Source organism: Leopardus geoffroyi, chromosome C3 (genome assembly GCF_018350155.1).
Source record: "Leopardus geoffroyi isolate Oge1 chromosome C3, O.geoffroyi_Oge1_pat1.0, whole genome shotgun sequence".
In the NCBI taxonomy this organism is placed as follows: domain Eukaryota; kingdom Metazoa; phylum Chordata; class Mammalia; order Carnivora; family Felidae; genus Leopardus; species Leopardus geoffroyi.
The window spans coordinates 37,570,521-37,594,426 of record NC_059338.1 but is presented as its reverse complement, the minus strand read 5'-3'; the positions used below and the strand labels follow the sequence as shown (position 1 = coordinate 37,594,426).

At 43.4% G+C, this 23,906-nt stretch overlaps 1 protein-coding gene across 3 annotated transcripts in view; it reads right to left on the bottom strand.

The window, feature by feature from the left end:
- TRAF5 (TNF receptor associated factor 5) overlaps positions 1-23,906 on the bottom strand; it is a 51,394-nt gene that overhangs the window by 10,470 nt on the left and 17,018 nt on the right. The window contains exons 1-7 of one of the 3 annotated variants that reach the window (XM_045452445.1): positions 22,865-23,239; positions 12,176-12,394; positions 10,533-10,590; positions 7,639-7,740; positions 4,949-5,113; positions 4,139-4,216; positions 3,738-3,812 (exon numbers count right to left, since the gene is read on the bottom strand). In XM_045452445.1, coding sequence (XP_045308401.1) covers positions 3,738-3,812; positions 4,139-4,216; positions 4,949-5,113; positions 7,639-7,740; positions 10,533-10,590; positions 12,176-12,393 — 696 coding nt within the window. In that variant the 5' untranslated portion in view covers position 12,394; positions 22,865-23,239. Of the gene's footprint in view, positions 1-3,737; positions 3,813-4,138; positions 4,217-4,948; positions 5,114-7,638; positions 7,741-10,532; positions 10,591-12,175; positions 12,395-22,864; positions 23,240-23,906 lie in introns of those variants that run through there. The other 2 variants (XM_045452444.1, XM_045452446.1) reach the window with 2 other exon arrangements.

Here is a 23,906-nt window from a genome sequence, read left to right as displayed (position 1 = left end):
TTGATATGTGAAAATCTGTGGACTCCAATGATTTTTTTTAAAGGTTCCCACAATATGCATTTTTTAAAATAGGTTCTTAAAATAAGAGAAATGTAGGGGCACCTGGGTGGCTCAGTCAGTTGGGCATTTGACTTCAGCTCAGGTCATGATCTCACAGTCCGTGAGTTCGAGCCCCGTGTCAGGCCCTGTGCTGACAGCTCAGAACCTAGAGCCTGTTTCAGATTCTGTGTCTCCCTCTCTCTTCCCCTTCCCTTCTCATGATATGTCTCTCTCTGTCTCTCAAAAATGAATAAATGTTAAAACAAAATACTACATGGCAATGAGAAAGAATGAAATATGGCCTTTTGTAGCAACGTGGATGGAACTGGAGAGTGTTATGCTAAATGAAATAAGTCATACAGAGAAAGACGTACACCATATGTTTTAACTCTTATGTGGGTCCTGAGAAACTTAACAGAAGACCATGGGGGAGGGGAAGGAAAAAAAAGGGGGGGTTAGAGAGGGAGGGAGCCAAAATATGAGACTCTTAAAAACTGAGAACAAACTGAGGGTTGATGGGGGGTGGGAGGGAGGGGAGGGTGGGTGATGGGCATTGAGGAGGGCACCTGTTGGGATGAGTACTGGGTGTTGTATGGAAACCAATTTGACAATAAATTTCGTATTAAAAAAATTTTTTTAATAAAATTAAAAAAAAGAGAAATGGATGCTCATGTGAAACAATACAGCAAGACATAGAATGAAAAGCAAAAGTCCTCTTCTTTCCAGCACCGCATCCAATTTGCTAAGTCTCTCACTCACCAGAGTTAGTGAAGATATATACACATTTTTAACTCAATGAGATCATAACCATATTTAATTTTTAAAAATACATACCTCATTCTTTTTATCAGATGCATGGTATTCCAAAATATAAATAATATATTATAATATATAATAAAAATTATATAGCCAGTACTTTAGTGATGGACTTAGAGGTTTTTAGTTTTTTGTTGTCTTTTGCTACATAAACAGCTTTGTGTGAGGGTTTGTATATGCGTGTAATCATTGCATACTTATGAAAGAATTTCTGTGAGATAAATTCCTAGCAATAGAATTACAAGGCCACTGTATGGGCTCACTATTTTTTTTTTAACAAAAAATTTATTTTATTGTATTTTATTTTTTTATTAAAAAATTTTTTTTAACATTTATTTATTATTGAGAGACAGAAACAGAGCATGAGCATGGGAGGGGCAGAGAGAGGGGGAGGCACAGAATCCGAAGCAGGCTCCAGGCTCTGAGCTGTCAGCACAGAGCCCGACGCGGGGCTCGAACTCACAAACCATGAGATCATGACCTGAGTGGAAGTTGGATGCTTTACTGACTGAGCCACCTAGGTGCTCCTGTATTTTATTTTTTTAAACTAAGCTCTGGGTGCCTGGATGGCTCAGTTGTTAAGCATCTGACTTCCACTCAGGTCATTATCTCATGGTTCATGAGTTCAAGTCCCACGTCAGGTGAGCTCATGCCCCGCTTTGGGTGACCCCTGCTTCTCTCTCTCTCTCTCTGCCTTTTGCTCACTTGCACCCTCTCTCTCTCTCAAAAAAGAAAAGAAAAGAAAAGAAAAAAAGAAAAAAAAAAAGTAAGTTCTATGCCCAACGTGGGGCTTGAACTCACAACCCTGATATCAAGAGTCACATGCTCTACCAACTAAGGGTAGCCAAGTGCCCCTCACTTTTCATAGATATAACTAAACTATCCTCAGAAAAAGTTGGGATATTGTAAGTTGTTTTAATCTTTGTCAATTTGATGGTGAAAGTTATACTTCTTGTTATAATATACATTTAGGAGTGAGATTGAGTGTCTTTTCTTACATCTGTTAGTCAATTGAATTTTTTTCTGAAACTACTCATATATTCCTATGCCTACTGTAATGATTCTTAATATATTAAGGAAAATATCCTTTTTTGTCTTGTCATATGTTGTAAATATTTACTTCCAGTTTGTGGTTTGCCATTTGATTTTATTTATGGTATTTTAAAAAATCATATAAAAGTTTAAAATATTTGTGGTTAAACATCAAAATTACAGCTCCTGGTTTTGTGTTAGTCATCTAAGAAAGACTTTTATATCAAGAATAAAAAAATCCACTCACCTTTTCTTCTAGTATTTTTTATGATTTTTAAAATAAACTTTTTTTAAAGTTTATTTATTTATTTTGAGAGACAGAGACAGAGTGAGTGGGGGAGGGGCAGAGAGAGAGAAAGAGAGAGTCCCAAGCAGACTCTGTGTTGTCAGTGCGAGGCTCCATGCAGGGCTTGAACCCACAAGACCATGAGACCATGACCTGAGTCAAAATCAAGAGTCGGGTGCTCAACCGAGTGAGCCACCCAGGTGCCCCTAAAATAAACTTTTAATTTGGAGTGATTTTAGATGTACACAAAGTATGAAACAATACAGTGCATGGTATATCTTAATGCCTAAAAGTTTGATCCATCAAGAATCTGTTAAAATGAGGTAGAAAGCAAACTTTCTTTTCTTTATATATTTTATAAATTTATTAAATAACATTTTTTAAAGGTGTTTAACAAGTAATAAAATACATTTTATTTTTTTATTTAAAAAATATATTTTTTTAACATTTATTCATTTTTTGAGAGATAGCACAAGCAGGGGAGGGGCAGAGAGAGGGGGAGACACAGAATCCGAAGCAGGCTCCAGGCTCTGAGCTGTCAGCACAGAGCCCGATGTGGGGCTCGAACTCATGAAATGCGAGATCATGACCTGAGCCGAAGTCGGACGCTTAACCAACTGAGCCACCCAGGCGCCCCAATACATTTTAAAACATGATTTCAAATCAATTCCATCTCAAAATATGTGGTAATAGAAGGGGTACCATAAAACCAAGATTTATAATCATCAGAAGGATGACTCCAGAAAGTCTCAAAATCTGGTAGAGGCAGTGGAGTCTGAATTAGAAATAATTACCATGATGGTTAATTTTATGTGTCAGCTTGGCTAGGCTACGGTGCCCAGTTGTTTGGTCAAAACTAATCTAGATGTTACTGTGAGGAACTTTTGTAGCTGAGATTAACATTTACAAATCAGTTGACTTTAAGTAAAGCAGATTACTCTACATAATGTGGGAAGTCCTCATCCAACCACCTTTTAAGAGCAAAGAATAAGGTTTCCTCAAGAAGCACTTCTCCTCAGGGCGCCTGGGTGGCTCAGTCGGTTAAGCGTCCGACTTCAGCTCAGGTCACGATCTCGCGGTCTGTGAGTTCGAGCCCCACGTCGGGCTCTGGGCTCAGAGCCTGGACCCTGCTTCCGATTCTGTGTCTCCCTCTCTCTCTGCCCCTCCCCCGTTCATGCTCTGTCTCTCTTTCTTTCTGTCTCAAAGATAAATAAACGTTAAAAAAAAAATTAAAAAAAAAAAAAGAAGCACTTCTCCTCAAGACTGCAACATAGAAACTCCAGCCTGAGTTTCCACAGTGTTGGTCTGCTCTGCAAATAATCAGATTCACCAGTTCCCACAGTCACATAAGCTAATTTCTTAAAATAAGTCTCTATATGTATATGTAGGTACGTATCTCCCATTGGTTCTGCTTCTTTGGAGAACCCTGACTGAAATTGCCAGTCTAAAAGTTCTCCAAAGTGAATGTCCTTCTGCATCCTGAATGGAATCAAAGAGTGAAATAAGCCCACCAAATAAACGATACAGTAGAAGGCAGGGGCAGAAACAAAACGGCATTCCATACCTTTACAGTACAGCCATAGTGCTTAAAAGGACAGTCTTGTTCAGCTTCAGGACACACAGCGAGGTGTTCATCCACCTACGAAACAGACAGCCTCACGCCACAGAAATTCATCACCAATTCTCCAACTGCCTGATAGAACTGCAGCGTGCAGGGGACCAAGGGTGGCTTGGGAAAAAGGGAGGGAACAGAACGGGAAAAGCCATGCTGAGGCCTGGCAGAAGGAGAGCTGTGGTAAAAACCGAGAAGAATTCTCAGGGAAAAGGGAAGGGAACACAGAGATACGGCTGTCGAGGGGTTATTTAAACCTTGGGCTTCTGCCTGTGGGAGTTTATCAAACACATACCACATTGGTTACTAAAACTTTACCTTACGTAAAATCTAAGAGAATCATTTACAGTTACCTCAGATCTTGGAATCATCTGCAAACACTTGTTAGGACAAGATACTGGGTACTCAGGACACAAGTTTTCCTCATGATTCTGAAACAGAGAAAGTGTGATGAAACAGAGCCAAACTGCGCCTCCCAGGGTTCCCTACTATGGCCTCACAGGGTTTATGCATAGGTCTCTGGGGATCTGTGTTATGTGGCTTGCCCTCTACAGGAAGGTACAGCCTAGTTCCAAAAAGGACTAAATAAAGATGGCCGCTTTCTTCACGTAAATTAATTCAATTTTCCAATTATTCCAAAAGGTCAGAGGGCGCAGGACTTACGGAGGGCAAACTTTGTGAGTCATCAGTATGGCTCCTCTGGTACATGTGAAAAGTACAACACACTTTTTTTCTGCCTATGTCCTGCCACTCCAGATGGACTGAAGCACCCTGAGGACACAATATCGTCACCTCCTCATGACCCAGCACCTAGCACTGCTCCTTGCACAATCACACTTAGTAGGTGTTCAAACAGTGCTTTCACCAATGATAAATGAGTAGTGTCCTACCAACAAGGTTTTCGGCTTTTTACAGAACTCTAAGATAATTCTTTGGACCTATTTCTGTACAAAAATAAATTCACTGTGACCACTCAGGTAGAATTTAGTCCCATAAAAGACAATCTTTCTTTCTTTCCCTTTCTTTTCCTTTCTTTCTTTCTCTTTTCTTTCTTTCTTTCTTTCTTTCTTTCTTTCTTTCTTTCTTTCTTTTCTTTTCCTCCTTCCTTTCTCTTTCTCTCTTTCTTCCTCTGTCTCTCTCTTTCTTTCTCTTTCTTTCTTTACCTGTAGATTGATTACTACCACATCTTTTTTGCAATAAAGGCATTTTTCCTCTCGAAACTGGCAATATGCGCTCAAATGTTCTTTCAGATCTTTCCGAAGGACTGGCTTCTGACAGTTCTCATTAGAACACTGCACGGCTTGAAACGGGCATTGCTGGAGGTGGTCCTGCAACAGATAACACAGGCCAATGGGCCCCGCTGACCAGGGCGGCAGGAGGGGAGCCAGCTGGAAGCCTAGAGAGGGAGGGAGGACACTGGGGGCAGCTGGGCAGACAGGGCTGCAGAGGAGAGAGCATGGATGGGGCTGCCCAGACGGAGGCTGTGATGGCTAGCCTTGTTTGGTGGGAGTTAGGACAGGGAAGATGGCTGAAGAAGGAAGCAAGCTGAGTCTATTTCAGATTATCTAGTAACATGCCCGAATTTGCAGGGTAGTTCCTAAACACCTTCCTTAGGCTTGCTGAGTAATTTACCAGTCCTGCAAGGGCATTTTTAATTTCTTCTGTGCACCCTCCATCCCCACTGCCAGCACCAAGTACTAATCTCTGCATGGCAGATGGTAAAAGCTGGGATGGAGGGAAAGAGCAAATAAGAGTGGGGCATATCCTAAGTACATGAAGGAAGGAAAAGGATTAAAGGAAGAAAGAGGAGGGAGAGAGAGCTGTTCCAGAGTGGTCAAAAAAAGCAGATGGGGAAAAAAAACAAAACCAGAATCACAGGCCCAAGAGAAGCTGAGAGCGGTCAAGCTTGTTAGTCAGGAAATGTTCTTAATCAGAATACGAGACAACAATAACATGGACAGTGTTCGTTCCAGTATTCTTTATGGTATCAATTTTGAAAAGCAGGTGGTGTATCTTTTTTTTTTCTTTTTGAATGTTTATTTATTTTTGAGAGTGAGAAAGGAAAAGGGAGTTAGTAGGGGAGGGGCAGACAGACAGCGAAACAGAGGATCTGAAGCGGGATCTGAGCTGACCCTGACATGGGGCTCAAACTCAGGAACTGTAAGATCATGACCTGAGCCATAGTTGGACACTTAACACACTTAGGCATCCAGGCGCCCCCAGCAGGAGATATATCTTAATAAACGCTTTGGATCACTGCAAGTTATTGTGATGCTAACAAGTTATCAAAACCCTATTGATGTTATTCCCAGCAAGACCCCTTACAATACTGTTGGCAAGCTTCAGCCTGTGGGCCAAATCTGGTCTGTTACTTGCTTTTGTAAATAAAGTTTTTCTGGAGAACAGCCATACTTATTTGTTCACATACAGCCAGAGGCTGCTTTCCATCTGAAATGGAAGAGGTGAGTGGCTGATACACAGATTGTATGGCCTGCAAAGCCTAAAAAATCTACCGACTGGCTTTTGACAGAAACACTTTGCTGACCCCCTTCCTAAAGGAGAAAAACCAACCAGTTTTTCTACAGGAGGTAAATAAATATTACAGCTACTCTCCTTTACCTTTAGTAATAAGAAACAAATAGTGACCGTTGAAATCCGTATCTTCTCCAAAATTCACTGCTGCTACCCCTCTGCTCTCACCAAAATAGTGAACATCCATTAGGATTCTCCTGCCTGAGAACCTTCACCTCACCTTTGGAAGCTAGGGTGGTGGTGGGGGGAGGCAGGAATGAGGGGAAATATAAAAGAAACAGGTGAAAAGACACCAGCCACTCTTCTCTAGAAAGTGTGGATCTGGTCACAAAAGCTGATGGATGGATGATCCATTTGAGCCTCATTTCCTTTTCAGCCTTAGTGACAACAAAGCTGGAAAAGAGGCCTTGCTCCAGGGCCTATCAACCCAGGAGAAGTTCAGTGAACCTCCAAAGAAATCCTGGGGTTAACAAGGAAATCATTTACTCATTTATAAGCTCAGTGACCGGGGGGTTCGGAGGCAAGGTGGAGAAAAGGCTGAATCACCTGAAATGTGTTCCAAAAGATGTGGGTGGGAGAGCAAAATTTCAGCAGCCCCCAAGCAATTCTCTGGAAGCTAGAGATGCCCGCTTCTTATTCCTGCACAGTGTGATCAAACCTGATACGGGCCTGCCGTGGCACAGCCACATTTCCCGCTTCCCATTTATCGAGCTTCCCCAGCTGGCTGGAAGAACCAGGTAGGGCAGTTCCATGTGAGAGAAACTCCCCTTCGCTACCCCTACACCTTGTGTGTTTGCAGCTCACACCAACGCTTCCCCTTTAAATCACATCCTAGTTCTGCTCTGCTCTATGTTATATGCCTTGGATCATAAACCAACGGGCTGGGGCCCACAGCTGCTGGAAACACCCACCAGCATCTGCCAATGCTTTGAGGCAGGGACCCTTGCAAACGTGTCTTTGTGCAGACTGCCCTGGCTCCCACCCTGGGGACCCCAAATCTTTTACAGTTCCCCATAACTGGCATGTCCTTTTGCTCAGCATGTCCACAGCTTCTCTTTTGGGTCAATGACCCCTAACCCACAGTGTAGGTCTAGCACATATAGTATGCCCTCCGTGCATTCCATATGAGATAGACCTCTTCACCCACACTTAGCTCTTGGAGTGCTGCACTGTAGCCAACTGTATTGCTAGACAGGAATTCTCTGAGGGCAACCCAATGAGCCCCCTATCATGCTTTGCCCAGTAACTGTCATATAAAGGTGTTCAATACATGCCACTGGAAAGATAGCCAAAGCAAATATTGGTCATGAGTAACACCCACCTGGTATCGCCCCAGAATAATCTTGGCATTACAGGAAGGAGCATTTTTGCAATACACATATAAGTTCAGGACTTCTCTTTTGCAGCAATTGTCTTTAAACACCTAAAAGAGAAACACAACAGGTCTCATACACTCCAAAGCTTCAGAGCAATGTGAATGAAACTATTATTAATTTGGTCTTCAGATACATCTCAAAAGTCAGGTGGAGGGGCGCCTGGGGGGGCTCAGTCAGTTAAGCATCCAACTTTGGCTCAGGTTATGATCTCACTGTTCATGGGTTCAAGCCCCATGTTGGGTTCTGTGCTAACAGCTGGGAGCCTGGGCCTGCTTCAGATTCTGTGTCTCCCTCTCCTCTCTGCCCCTCCCCAGCTCACACTCTGTCTCTCTCTCTCTCAAAAATTAACATTAAAAAAAAAAAAAAGTCAGGTGGAAACTTCCAGACAGTGGTTGGAATGGAAATATCAGATTCGCCACCATAAAAGAAAAGGCTTTCTCAGATACGTATTTCCAACAGGCCACTGAACATACAAGCCAGGAAATTCAATGCTCAGCACAGTAGGCTGCAAGAGAATCTCATGGTACACCTGACCTCATATGCTCAAAGGTCAGAAGGTGGGCTGTAGATGAGGGTGACGCTTTCAGCTTCCTGTCACAGTATAAAAGTTTGTATTAGTCATCAGGTACTGTCACTGAAGCTGTGAAGACTTGCTATTTCAGCACACACCAGGGGTTGGCAAACTTTCTCCATAAAGGATCAGATAGTCAGTATTTTCAGCTTTGCAGGCCACAATGCAATGTTTTCTTTTGCAACTATTCAACTCTGCTGCATACAATACTTAAGTGGATGAGCTTGGCTGTGTTCCAATAAAACATTATTTATGGACACTGAAATGTAAATTTCATATAATTTTCACATGTCACAAAATGTTATTCTTCTTTTGACTTTTAAAATAAATTTTTTGTTGGGGTTTCTGGGTGGCTCAGTCGGTTAAGCATCCGAAGTTGGCTCAGGTCATGATCTCGCGGTTTGTGAGTTCGAGCCCCACATCGGGCTCTGTGCCGACAGCTCAGAGCCTGGAGCCTGCTTCAGATTCTGTGTCTCCCTCTCTCTGTCCCTCCCCCGCTCAAACTCTCACTCTCTCTGTCTCTGTCTCTCTCTCAAAAACAGATAAACATTAACAAAATTTTTTAATAAAATATTTTTTTTTTGTTTTGAAATAGTTTACATACTCATGAGATGTGCAAAAGTAGCACAGAGTTCCTGTGTACACTCGTTTGGATTTTTTTCAATGATTTATGTGAAAACCATTCTCAGCTCATGGGCCAGACAAAAACAGGTGGAAGGCTGGATTTGTCTCAACATATCTCATGTTGTAGTATGTCAACCCCTGTTCTAGTGGGTGAGGCAAACACAAGCACGGCACTGTCCTCTACTAGGCATTTGGAAAACACAACATAAGAGCATAGACAAGGAGCGTGTACATTAGACCAGTGCTCAGGAGGTGATGCTTGAACGTCCTGTAACAGAATTGTACAGGAAGAAAACTGAGCTTAAAAAAAGTTTTTTTTTTAATTTTTTAATGTTTACTTATTTTTGAGAGGGAGAGGGAGAGAGGGGGAGAGAGAGAGAGAGAGAGAGAGAGAGAGAAAGCACACGTGCACAAGCAGGGGAGGGGCAGAGAGAGAGGGAGACAGAATCTGAAGCAGCTCCAGGCTCTGAGCTGTCAGCACAGAGTCCGATGTGGGGCTCGAACTCACAGACTGCGAGATCATGACCTGAGCCAAAGTCAGACGCTCAACTGACTGAGCCACCTTAAAAGGAAGTTTTAAGGGAGAAAATCTTCATGATCAGGGGTTAGGTAATGGTTTCTTAGATGCAACTAAAAGAACAAGTGACCAAAACAAACAAAAGACAAGTAAGACCTCAGCAAAATGAAAAGCTTTCATGCTTCAAAGGATACCACCAAGAGTGGAAAGACAGCTCACAGAATGGGAGAATATTTGCAAATCATACATTCAATAGGAGCCTTGTATCCATAATATATAAAGAACTCCTAGAACTCGACAATAAAAGACCAATAATCCACTAAAAAATGGGCAAAGAAATTGAGAAGGCATTTCTCCCAGAAGATACACAAATAGACAAAAACATGAAAAGATGCTTAATATCATTAATCATTAGAGAAATGCAAAGCAAAACAGGTACCCACTAGAAAGACTGTAATCAAAATGATGGCCATTAACAACTTTCGGCAAGGATCTAGAGACACTAGAACTCTCACAGTCTGCTGGTAGGAAGGTAAAATGGTGCAGTTGCTTTGAAAAATCGTCTGAAGAAACTCCTCAGAATGTTACACATAAAGTTACCATTATGGCCCTAAACAAAATTACCATACGACCCAGCAATTCCACTCCGAAGTATACACCCAAGAAACATGTACACTTTACTTTATGTTATTATTTTCCAAGAAACACATATACTTTAAAGGTAAATTTTATGGCATATGAATTATACTTCAATAAAGCTATTGTTAGACATAATAAAAGGAAGTTTTAGAAATTAACTAGAGGAGAAAGTGAATTCCAAGAAACAGGATGTTTAATTTCTCCAAGCAACTTAATGTACCTGGAGCTGGTGTTGGAAGGGGGTAAGGAGGGAGCAGAGTAGAAATTTGGTTGGGGGCAGGGGGAGAGGCATCAATAAAGACCCAAACAAGCCTCTGAAACAGTGGTAGGAGTAGGGTTTGGCCTGACCCCACACCAGAGGAAAGTGGACTCTAAGAAAGGCCCCCCTCTCCCGCTCTACTGCTCCAACCTCTATATCCAGTTCAACCCAGGACACTGGTTTCTCCATCACTCAGAGAGCCGCTAAACCAAAGCGGTGATTTTCTTACCTCCTGAGATTTGATAACCTCCTTATCTACAGGGCAGAGTGGGACTGCATTTAATTCTCTGGAGAGAAAAATAAAAATAGAGCTGGAATTAAGAGTTGACCTCAAACGCTCTTCCAAGAGCAGCCCCAGCACTCCAGCCATGCTTGACCCCTTTCAGCTCCCCTGAACAGACCTGGCCCTATCTTCCCTCCTGCTGCTCCCTCCCCCAAGAAGCGTTGTGTCTCTCCCCCACCTCCCACTGCAGTTTCAGCACCTTCCCAGTCTGCCAAAAAACTCCCATTCATTCTCCAAGATGCAGGTCAAATAGTCCCCCAGACAGAGTTAAATGTCCCCTGCCGGTGCTCCCACGGCAGTCTTTTGCTTATCACACTGTGCCACAACCTGTCTCTTCACTAGACTGGAGCGTTCTGGAGGGCAGAGAGTGGGTCCTGTTCCACACTGACCTCCAGCTCTTCCTCTCTGTACACTGAAGCTTAGTTTAGCAAGGTGCCTGGAACACACAGGTGCTGAATAGACAAACCCATGAGTAAACGAGAATGTGCTATAATAACCCTCTTTCCAAGCTTGGTAGGAAACAACTTACTTAGTGCCCTAAAAAAAAACCCAAAGCCTGCTTCCATAGCTTCCCTGGTCTTCTCCCTCAAAATGGTATGACCCAGGTTTTCCCACTGCCCTAAGTGGACAGCATCCATTGCAGAGAGGTCCATTCTGGATGTGACACCACCTCTGCCTTAAGGCAAGGAAAAGTCGGAGCAACAACTACACAGACCCCTGTGAGATGCAGGTCCTTCCCCACACAGACTGTGCATCAAGGTTTGCCTCGCATGTGGTCTGAATGTCAAGAAAAGGTGACTATCATGAGCCCTGAGTAATGTAGGGGATTGTTGAATCATTACATTGTACACCTGAAACTAACAGAACACTGTACGTTAATTATGCTTGAATTTTTTCTTTTTACTTATCGTTCATTTTTCATTATTTTTTCACACCATCAGACTTATTATTCTTGCTGATTTAAGCAGAACATAAAACAAATATGGATCCCAAGGCTTACTTTCAGAGCTACCAGCATAGATAAATTACTACAGCAATCCAATCTGGAAATCCCTAGTTACCAGTAAGTCACTGCATGAAAGAGTAAATGAGGCCCTCTTTCCTCACGGGTAGGATTATAATGTTTCTTAGATTTTCTTGAAAAAGACTTCACATTTTCTCAAATATACAGGAGAAATATATTTCCTCTCTAAGCCCTACAGTACCATTTATGTGCTCTCGTCTTAAATATAGAAAAATTACAAATTTTGAAATTGATTTTATAAATGTCCACATTCTAGATAGAGCTCTCCAACCTGTACAATATTAGATATTAAACATGGATTCAAAAGAAGTTACTAGGAATTGAATTTTTTTTTAAAGGGAAAAAAAAGGTGACTATCAATAAGTGAGAGGCCAAAAAAAAAAAAGGTTATTCCTCAGGCTCTCAGAGAGAGCCCCTGGGAGAGCCCCTCCTCGCGTTCGCGGTTCTGCAGCCAACCACAGCAATTCCAAAAACCACAATGACAGCCGAGTGGCCACGTTCGACATTTCCATCCCAGGAACAGCCACGCCTGGTCTGGCCAGAGCTGCAGGCCCTGCCCACTCACCTCAGGGACAGGATGCAGTGCTGACAGAAGCGGTGCCCGCACCCCGTCTGGTGCGGGTTGTGAAGCACTGAGTGGCAGAAGGCACATTTGTAACGTTCTTCCAGTTGTTCCACAAACCGGTACTCCGTGTTGGGCTCAAAGTCCAGGGAAATGGAGTTGCCGGAATTCTGGCGGATGAAACCACAGGGGACCCCTCCTTGCTCCTCAGAATAAGCCATTCTGGGGGAGGGGGGTCGAGAGAAGGAAAGTTAAGTGTGCCAATACCAAAACAACTACAGCCATCAGGTGTTGTAGTGGTTGGTTTCCTAACTAGTGCACTGTCACCCACAGGGTCATTCTGTTATGACTTTGTAGCAACAGTGACAACCTCCAGCCACTGGAGGGCTCCTGCACAGGGGAGATGTCTCCAGGGGTGGTCAGGAGGGAGGCTGGACCAAAAGACTTGTAGCAAGATTTTATGAGACTTCAGCCCCTCGTCCATCAACCTTTTACAGATGTTAAATTATCCTGTCAGTTTGGCCACATGCTCGGACCAAATAACTGTCTTCTAAGCAAACTCTTATTATGGAATTTTCTTCCGCTCAGTTGAGAGAATTGAAACAAATACTTTGTCAACATTTTTCAGAAGCAGGAACCTTTTATACCAATACATTTCTTGCAATATATGTAGCCACATCATTTCTCACCTGCACTAAATAAGCACATTAACTGCTCTCTCGTCCAATCCATTCTCCATACTATAACCAGAATAGCATTTTCAAAATGCAAGTATGATTGAAGGTTCTCTCCTCTCATCATTCAGTGGCTTCCCAGGATCTTAGGGGAAAGTCCACAATGCTAAGAGAGCTACAAGACTGCATGCTCCCCACCCAGCAGCATCCCAGACCTCTCCTCCCCTTGCTTTCTGCACTCCAGCCATATAGGCTTTCTTTTCATTTTTCTAATATATCAAGCTGTCTCCTGCTACAGGGCCTTTGCATAAGCTATTGCCTCTATCTAAATGCTTCCCCTAACCCTTTGCAGTCTTCTTCCCTTCACATTCATGCTTCAAACTTCAAGCATCATATCCTCAGGTAAGTTTTCTCCTTTCCGCCCTCCTCCCCACTCCCTCCGTCTAATAGCAGAACACCCACTCTTCAATCTATAAAACATGCATGGCCTCCAGGGAGAGGCTAGGGAATAATGGTAGGTGGGTGGCCAGGGGTGAGTGTGTTTCATTGTATAATTCTTTTGAATTTTTGAACATGAGTATATTACCTCTTCAGAAATAAACATTCAAAAACAAAAACTAAACATCCACTGTTCTATCTGTCATAGAATCAAGTTCTGAAATTCAGAACCGCATTTGATTTTAAATTAGACATGCAGGTCACCTGGGTGGCTCAATTGGTTAAGTGTCTGACTCTTGATTTTGGCTAAGGTCATGATCTCATGGCTTGTGGCTGTAAGCCCTGCATGGGGCTCTGCGCTGACAGTGTGGAGCCTGCTTGGATTCTCTCTCTCTCTCCCTCCCTCTCTCTCTGCCCCTCCCCTGCTTGCACTCTCTCTCTCTCTTTCTCAAAATAAACTTTTTAAAATAATAAATTAATAAATAAACAAGTAAATGAATTAGACATGCATTTGTGTATTTCATTTATATCTGTGCCCTTCAATGACACATAGGTCACATCCGATCTTACTCATTGTTGTGTCTCCAGCCCTTAGCACTGAGCCAGGCATGGAGAACTCAACTCTTTGTTGAATTATTATTATTGGAAGGACTCTTTGAAACTCGTCAGAAGGACAGTTATAACTAGTGTTGCTCTCTAGCACAGTGATCCTTTTAACTTTTTATAAGGATTTTCTCTACTTTTGAAATCTGATGAAAACTCTAGACCTTCCCCCCAGAAAAGAGCACACATACCTGGTCTCGGGACCTTTAAGGACCCTCTGAACCCACCAGTGGTCCCCAGGTTAACAACAGCCTTGCCTCCCCTCAAGGCAAGCCTTGCCTCCCCTGGAGTAAGAATACTGTCACTTTTGGCACAGTGCGGGGAGTGGTGCTTCCAGGGTGTCTGGCAGTTGGCTAAAGGATGGGAAGCAATCGAGGGTGGTCCCTGGAGGTGACAGCCTTCCACATGGCTAGGGAACAGGAAGGCTTGGCCTTCAGGCTTGCTTGCTTTGGCTTGCTCTTGAGATCCCTCAAGATTTACCTGCAGCTGATGAAGTCAACTGGGCCTGAGAGCAGCTGCACAGCCTGACTGTGCGGGTGGGAGATGGGTGCCGTCCAACACCCAGCTCGGCTTGAGTCAGCTGCGGGCCTCTCCCCTGGCTGGAGCGGGCTGATATGGGGTGTGGCCGCCATGAATGGAGCAGAGTAAGCAACTGGCCTCTTTCAGCAAATAAAGCTTTCTCTTTGGAGGAGCCCAGCTCAGCAGAACAGGGGATTTTTTTTATTTTAATCCTGGGGTTTGAGACCAAAGCCTCACCTTTTCCTCTCTACGTTTCCTGCAGAACTTCAAGGGTGGCAGGTAAACAGCACAAGATGTGATTGTTCCCCTTTTAACAGGGCTTACTCTTGAAATTTCACAAGCCTTAATTATGAAGGTGAAAAGGCATAGTACTTGATTTACATGCACAACCCTAATCCCCAAGATTCACTTTTCTCTCAGAGAAATGGAAAAACCAACTCCAAACCTCCCTAATCTGCCCTGAGTTCTCTGGTCCCAAGGGAAGACAACAACTCATGTCCCACGCCCATCTAGGATTCTCTCCTAAGACCAGGCTCATGTCTGTGTCACAAAGCATCTAAATTTGGACTCTCAGAGATGTACCCTAAAGCAACAGGCTTGCTCAGCTCCCAAAAGAGGGCAGTTAAGATGTAGTCTGAGTTCAGTCTGAGTTCCCTTTCACCACATTCTATCCTCTTTCCTAACAAAAAAATTTAATACACTCATCTGTGTGTCCATCTTTCTCTACAATAGCAGTTCTCAAACATTTTGGTCTCAGGACCCTCCCTTCCCCGCCCCCCCCCCCCCACTTTAGACTCTTAAAAACTGAGGACCCAAAGACCCAGAATAGCCAACACAATATTGAAGGAGTAGAACAAAACTGGAGGATTGACACAACCCTACTTCAAGACTTACTCTAAAGCTATAAAATCAGGATGGTGTAGTAGTTGTGAAAGAACAGACAGATAAGTGGAACAGAACAGAGAGCCCAAAAATAGACACACATAAATACAGTCGACTGATCTTTGACAAAGAAGCAAAGGCAATACAGTGGGGCAAAGACAGCCTTTTCACAAGTGGTGCCAGAACGACTGGATATCCACATGCAAAAAAAGAATCCAGGCACAGACTTTACGCCCTCACAAAAAGTAACTCAAAATGGATCACAGACTTAAATGTAAAATGCAAAACTTTTAAACTCCCAGAAGACAACAAGGGAGAAAACCTAGATGACCTTGGGTATGGCCGTGACTTTTTAGAGACAACATCAAAGATGCAAACCATAACAGAAAGAATTCATAAACTGGATTTCATTAAAATTTCCTACTCTGTGAAAGACACTGTCAAGAAAACGAGAACACAAGCCACAGACTGGGAGAAAATATTTTCAAAAGACACATCTGATAAAGGACTGTTTTCCAAAACGCACCTCACCTGGGAAGAAGACAAAGAAGCACCTGAAAAGGCACTGCACGTCGTATGTCATCAGGAAAATGCAAATTAAAACAACAATGAGAGGGGTGCCTGGACGGCTCAGTCCACTAACATGGTTAAGCATGTGACTCTTGATTTCGGCTCGGGTCATGATGCTGTGGTTTGTGGGATGAACCCTTGCATCAGGCTCTGCACTGACAGCATGGAGCCTGCTTGGGATTCTCTATCTCCCTCCCTCTCTGCCCCTCACCCACTTGCCTCTCTTTCTCCCTCTCCCTCAAAATAAATAAATAAACATTAAAAAAGAAAAGCAATGAGATACCACTACTCAACTACTAGGATAGCCTCAAACCCCAACACTGTCGATCCCAAATAGTGGTGTGGATGTGGAGTAACAGGAACTCTCACTCGCTGCTGGTGGGGATGCAACACTTGGGAAGACAGCTTGGCAGACTCTTACTAAACATCTCTTACCATCCAGGAATCCCTCCTTGGTATTCACCCACAGGAGCTGGAAACTTATGTCCACATAAAACCCTGCACACGGATGTTTATAGGGACTTTATTCCTAACTACCAAACCTTAAAAGCAATCGAGATATCCTACAGTAGGCAAATGGATAAATGGTGATACACCCAGACAACAGAATATTCTTCAGCACCAACAAGAAATGAGCTACAGCGGTGCCTGAGTGGCTCAGTTGGTTGAGCGTCTGACTTTGGCTCAGGTCATGATCTCGCGGTTTGTGAGTTCGAGCCCCACATCAGGCTCTGTGCTGACAGCTCAGAGCCTGGAGCCTGCCTCAGATTCTGTCTCCCTCTCTCTCTGCTCCTCCCCTCACTCACACTCTCCCTCTCTCAAAAATAAATAAACATAAATTTTTTTTTAATGAGCTATTGAGCCATGAAAAGATGTGGAGGAATCTCAAATACATATTATTTAGTGAAAGAAGCCAACCTGAAGAGCCTACATACTGTAAGGTTCCAACTATACAACACTCTGGAAAAGGCAAAATTATGGAGGCAGTAAAAAGATCAGTGTTTGCCAGGGGGAGAATGGAGGCAGGGAGAGATGAATAGGTGGAGCACAGGATTTTTAGGGCAGTGAAAACACTCAGTATGATACCATAATGGTAGAGACATATTCTACAATTGTCCTAAAACAACACCTTATCTGACTAAGGACAAATCCTCCAAGAGAAACTCAATTATTATAAACCATCTCTCCAGAAGTTTCATCAACCAGGAAAGAGTAACTCATCACAGGAGAAGAAACTAGAAGGTGATACCCAGACAAACCTGGTCACAAACTATCACAACTCTTCTAAGGGATCATTCATCTTTTCCTAAAAATCACTCACTCCCCACTAAAAAGCCTTCTTCCCCCTCCCTTTTCCCTCTTACAACGAATCCTGAATTCCAAGCCACCTCAAAGAGCTATCCATTTTTCCCCGGGTATCTCCCATGCATACATGACTCATATATGTTAATAAACTTGTTTGTTTTTTCTCCTGCTAATCTGTCTTTTACCACAGGGGTCTCAGCTAAGAACTCAGAAGAGTAGAGGGAAAATTGTTTTTCCTCCCCTAAACAATGTAGGTTCATCAGCTGTGACAAATGCACCTCTCTGGTGGGGGATACATGCACAATGGGGAGGCTGTGCATGTGTGGGGCTGGGGGATCTGTAGGAAATCTCCTTACCTTCTGCTCAATTTTGCTGTGAATCTAAAACCACTCTAAAGGGGCGCCTGGGTGGTGCAGTAGGTTAAGCGTCCGACTTCAGCCAGGTCACGATCTCGCGGTCCGTGAGTTCGAGCCCCGCGTCAGGCTCTGGGCTGATGGCTCAGAGCCTGGAGCCTGTTTCCGATTCTGTGTCTCCCTCTCTCTCTGCCCCTCCCCCGTTCATGCTCTGTCTCTCTCTGTCCCAAAAATAAATAAACTTTAAAAAAAAAAAAAATAAATAAATAAAAATAAAACCACTCTAAAAAATAAAGCCTCTTAAAAAATTGAGGACCCCTGAGTTTTTGTTTATGTGGGTTCTCTCTGTTGATATTTACCACTTTGAGATTAAAACTGAAAACTAAAAAAAATATATTTCTTGGGGGGCCCGGTTGGCATCTGACTCTTCATTTTGGCTCAAGTCATGATTCCAGGGTCCTGGGGTCAAACCCTGCATCGGGCTTTGTGCTAAGCATGGAGCTTGCTTAAGATTCTCTCTCTCTCTAAAATAAAAAAATAAAAAATAACATAACATAACAAAACATAACATAACATAAATTTAAAAATAAATAAGTATTAAAAATGTCTACTTCTTTATTAATTCACTTTAAGATAATGAACCAATTATATGTTAACATAAAACATTTTTATGAAAAACAGCCATTTTTCAAAACAAAAAAAAAAAGTGAGAAGAGTGGCATTGTTTTACATTTCCACGCATCTCTGGGCTTAACAGAAGATAGCTGGGCTCTCATATCCATTTCTCCCACGCGCAGTGTATTACAGAATCACACATCATGAAGCTTTTGCAAAACACCACTGTATGCTCAGGAAAGCAGAGTAAAGATGGCAAATGATATCTTAGTAGTATTATGAAAATAGTTTTGCTCATGCAGATCCCCGGAAAGGGTCTCAGGGAGGCCAGTTTGTACAATTTGCCAATTTCTGTGCCCGAACATACCTGAACTAAGTAAGAGCCCATTAGCTGCTTTCCTGCTAAGAATTGCTCCAGCACCCCCGGGGCCCTTGCTCTATCAGGCTGCTGGGTGGGCCCATGTCTTGTCAGTCTTTGTGCTGGGCGGCCCAGCACAGTGACCTCACAGACAGTCTCCTTGCCCCTGCTGATTGACCAGCAGAGTCCTGAGGACCCGATGCCCCACGCTCCCTCTCCCCACCTTTGTGTCTTGCTCAGCTGTAGTCAGCACGCAGAGGTCATCTACTGACCCTGTGCACTCTCTAATCTGTTATCTTGCCTGGTATTTGTTCTTATGAAATTGAGTTTTTATCTCATTAGATATTTTTTTAAAAATAAGCACTTATGTTTTGCTACACCATAGGCACTAGATGTTTTTGGACAGTATTCTTGTATATAAACTGAACTGTGGTATCTCCCAGGGCAGGGTCTGTCTCCTGCCTCTGAAGCTTTTTCGGGCGCATGACCAGTCCCCAAAATGGAATCAATTCAAGGTGTTTGTTCACTGACACAAGACAGTCCCAATAATAGAACTATGAGGGCTGCTGGTTCTTTGTCTAACAAATATATTTCTCTAATTAATTGAACATTTCCAGTGAGTACTCTGTCATTCCCAGGCAGCTGTTTAGTGGAAATAAATAAGAGTTACATTTTATTAAAATCTTTCCCCTTTGGGTATAATAGCTTATGTAACAGGAATAGTAAAAAGAGTTCAGTTCTCGCAAATAAGAAAAGAAAAGTCATCAAAATCACTATCAGGGCTTGTATACCTCCCTATTGGAGTAAACAGTGCCTTTTTCCTTGGGAGAAGATATTTGCAAATGACATATCTGATAAAGGGTTAGTATCCAGAATCTATAAAGAACTTAGCAAACTCAACACCCAAAAACCAAATAACCCAGGGAAGAAATGGGAAGAAGACATGAATAGACACTTTTTCAAAGAAGACATCCAGATGGGTAACAGACACATGAAAAGACGCTCAACATCAGTCATCATCAGGGAAATACAAATCACAACCACAATGAGATACCACCTCACACATGTCAGAATGGTTAAAATTAACAACATGAGAACAACAGGTGTTGGTGAAGATGTGCAAAAAGGGGAACCCTCTTGAACTGTTGGTGGGGTGTTCTCTCTACGGAGAATAGACTGGAGGTTCCTCAAAAGACTATAAATAGAACTACACTGTGATCCAGCAATGGCACTACTAGGCATTTACCCAAAGGATACAAAAACACAGATTCAAAGGGGTACATGCACCACAATAGCCAAACTGTGGAAAGAGCCCAAAGGTTCACCAACTGATGAATGGATAAAGAAGGTGTGTGTGTGTGTGTGTGTGTGTGTGTGTGTGTGTGTGTGTGTGTATACATACAATGGAATATTACTCAACCATCAAAAAGAATGAAATTTTTGCAATGACACGGATAGAGCTAGAATGTATTATGCTAAGCAAAATAAGTCAGAGGAAGACAAATACCATATGATTTCACTCATATGTGGAATTTGAGAAACAAAACAGATGAACATATGGAAAGGTGGTGGGAAGAGGCCAGGGAAACAAACCACAAGAGACTCTTAACAACAGAGAACAAACCGAGGGCTGATGGAGGGAGGTGGGTGAGGGATGAGTGATAGGTATTAAAGAGGGCTTGTTATGATGAGCACTGGGTGTTGTACGTAAGTGATGAATTGTTGAATTCTACTCCTGAAACCAATATTGCACTATATGTTAACTAACTAAAATTTAAATATTAAAAAAAAACAAAACAAAACAAAACAGTGCCTTTTTCCTGCCATTGATGGAACTCACAGTGTGGGCGTCCTGCTGAAAAGTTATTGACTCAAACCTAAAAAGACAACAGAAAATCACATACAATATGCCTTATAAACCTCATTTTTTAGCTTCATAAATTACTGCATCTTTTTCTCGAGAATTTTCTAGATATTCCAAAGGCAAAGCTGTAGATGTCAGGATTTAAGTTCTTTACTTACAAATTTCTTCTGATTCATTTTTGGGGAACACATAATGAGCAGTCTAACATTCTGAAGCAACAGGAGTTTAGGTTTTAGTTACAAGAGAAAGGACACACATCTAGCAGAATTCAGTCTCAGGTTTAAAAAAGGAAAGTAGGTCCTTGTCTACTTTTCTTTAAAAGAGAAAAGTAGGTCTGTCTGTCTGTCCACACTACTTCCACAGGACCCCAGACATCTTGTTTAGATGAATGAAAGAACGTTTTTATAAATCATTTCAGACTTTGTAAGCTATAAGGCCAGGAGCTATGCCTCCAGAGTTTTCAAGATCTGATTCTTGGGAGTTACTAGTTACTACGGATGAAATTCCAGAGTGAAAATGGCACAGGCCCAGAGACCTGGGCTCCATCCCTGCTCTGCCACTCACCAGCTACGCAACCTTGAGCAAGACACCCCACAAAGCCACCTCATTTATACATCCCTGCATGGACTCAGCATGCACATGTCCTGGTTTGGGTCCCAAGAGTGCAGAGATCTGTGATACTACATCTGCCATTGGAGGGTCTCCAAGTCAAGCAGAGGCAAACAGACACAAGAATGATGCATTATAACACCCTTGTAGCAAGTACCACAAAAGAACTGTTTGAGCCCAGGTGAGGGGTAGCTAATGCTTTCTGAGGTGTCTGTGCTGATTTCACAGAGAAGAAAACATCTCACCTGGTCTTGAAGAAGAGGGGAAACATTTTCTACATGAAGGAGATAAGAGAATTTTTCAGAGGCTATCATAAAAGTTCTGGAATGGTTAATAATTAACTGTAGGTGAAGTGGAATTAAGGGAACATGCCAGTTATTTGCCTGTCGGTTCTCGGGTCCACTCTCTGCTCCCCTGCCCTGGTCTGCATCACCACATGGGGTGAGGGTTGGCCCCCAATGCTCCCTGGCTTCTGGCTAGATTCGGATAATAAGAGACACTGTCAAGACATTGAAATGTGGAGGGAGAAGCCAGAGTATTTCTCTCCCATCTCTTGGAGTTGGGCAGCATCTCAACAGTGACTGGGTCTCCTCCATGGCTGAGGGTGGTCTCCAGCTCCTAAGCTCTAGAGGGGGTGGGCAGCCTCCCGCATGACTCATCTCCAAGTTCCCTCACCCCGAGTCTCCTGTTTGGCTTCCCAGCTTACCTGTATAAGTTGATTCCTGTGTAACTAAATTCCTGTCAGAAACCCCTAAAAAGGTCGCTGTGAGATGTAAGTGTGGAGAGAGAGGGAGAGAGAGGAGGAGCATGGCATGAAGAGCCCTTAATGAATGCCAGTCAGGAATTCCAAATTTTACCCCAAGGTTTAGATCCTTAGGGATGCTGAACATACAGGACAGGCCCAAACAGGGAGTTCAGGGGAAGAGGCTGATCTAACAGATGAAGAAGGATGACAATGGCCTGATCCAAGGCAGGGGCAAAGAGAAGCCATGTTTGTGAGGCATTTCTGAGATAAAATGCAGAGAAATGGGTTAGAAATGGGTTCCGTGGAAGGGCCGAAGGAGAGGACAGTGGAGGATGACTCCCAGGTTCATCTGATGACACCAATGGGAGAGGATGAAGGAGAGAAGCAAAGAAGCAAGGATGTGGGTAGGGGGTATATCCAGGTTGAGGTCCCTTAGGGACAGTCTTAAGAGAGTAGAGGTGAGTCAGAAGACAGGACAACTAACATCTCTTCCAGAATAAATGACGTGATTGCTAGGAATGGCCACATTTCCTTTGTGGTATATCAATAAGTGGTTTTAAATTGCCCAGGGCATTAATTTTTTTTTTTTTTTTTACTTCACGAATAATTCAGTTGTCATTTTAGTGATGGCATTTGACATAATAGGCTTAGATCTATGTCAGGAAAATAAGATCTGGAGAGAGAAGACATCCCAGAGAGACAGCAATGGGAAAATTCCTTGGAGCCAGTATTGAAGTCTGCCCTTCCCACTTATACCTGTGGCTACAGCGCAGACCTTGTTTCCTCCCTCCTTGGGATTGAACGGGTGCTCCTTCCCCCAAAGTAACCCCTGTTCAGCCTCATGTGACCCTCCACACCTTACTAGGTCTGAGATCCTTCCTGCTAATGACTTCTGGGGTCCAGGGGGGTTGGTAAGTGTCTAGCAGTGATGGGGAAGGGTTTGAGGACTGTGGGAGAGGCCTACAGCCTTCCCCAAGGCTCCTTTGTAAGGGAGGGTCCTGAGATCTGCAGACTCAAGAGAGGCTGCCTTCTCTCACAGGTGGGACTTACAGGGCCAGGTAACAAGGTGGGGGCACAAAGGCTGGGCAGGAGCCTCAGGATGGTCCTTGAGCCATGGGCAATGGAGGGGTAACACTGCACTGGCCAATGAGACCTACCAGTCATAGGATGGGCTGCTAGAAGGCAAACTGCCCATTTCTCAGCTCTGTTCAGGCTTCACCAGCATAAGGAGCCAGCTCCCTGATGGATGCTCACATTCAGCAAGAGGGGGCAGGTGCAAGGATGTTATTCCCCAAACCCACCTGAGAGCCAACAAAGTGTCCTGGGCTAAAATTAAAGGAGAAGAGATGTGGTTAGTAAGGAGGAAAAGTTAAAATGTCAAATCCCAAGACGCAGCAACCCGAGGAGACTCTGGAATCTGTGCCCTGGCTCAGACAGCCAGGTGCCCACCAGTTAGAAGGATAGGCAGCTCCCTCTCTCAGTCACCTGGCCTTTGAATTCTGAGATTCTGCTCTTCCAAGAAGAACAGCTACTACCAGGAAAGTGAAAAAAGAAGAAGAAGAGGAGGAGGAGGAGGAGGAGGAGGAGGAGGAGGAGAAGGAGGAGGAGGAGGAGACCAAAGAGGAAGAAGAATAAAGGCATTTTATCTAGTACATTATCCTCATTGCACGAGGGAGAAGTGAGATGGATTTCAAGTGCTTACCAAAGCCTGCATCTTCAATGGCTCAGAAAGATCTTTCCTTGGAAGATGAAACCCCTCAAGAAAACTGCTCAGCCTCAGCTCCAACCCCTGATCTTCTCTTCCTCTCCACTGTTTCCATAGCTTAACACAACAACAGTACAACTGCACTGTGACCTCTGGGAGAAACTGGTTTTATTTTCATTGACCTTTCACCATGCAGGCTAGGCAAAGAGGAAGGGCCTTGGAGAAATACAGAAGTAATGAGGCCATTTTCCATCAGGCATAATGTGGGAGGGAGACCATGCAGAGGCCAGGTGACACCACAACAGCCAGATAATTTGTGACAACAGCTCACCAAACCCACCACCGATCCACGTGACGGCTGGCGTTGGCACTGCAGAAGCAGAAGCAGAAGCAGCGTGTATTTTCTTTTCCTTTTCTTTTCCTTATGCTTTCCCAGAAGAGGGTTTTCTTGGATACAGGATGAATGATGTGGGTAAGATTTTAATTCCTGTGAA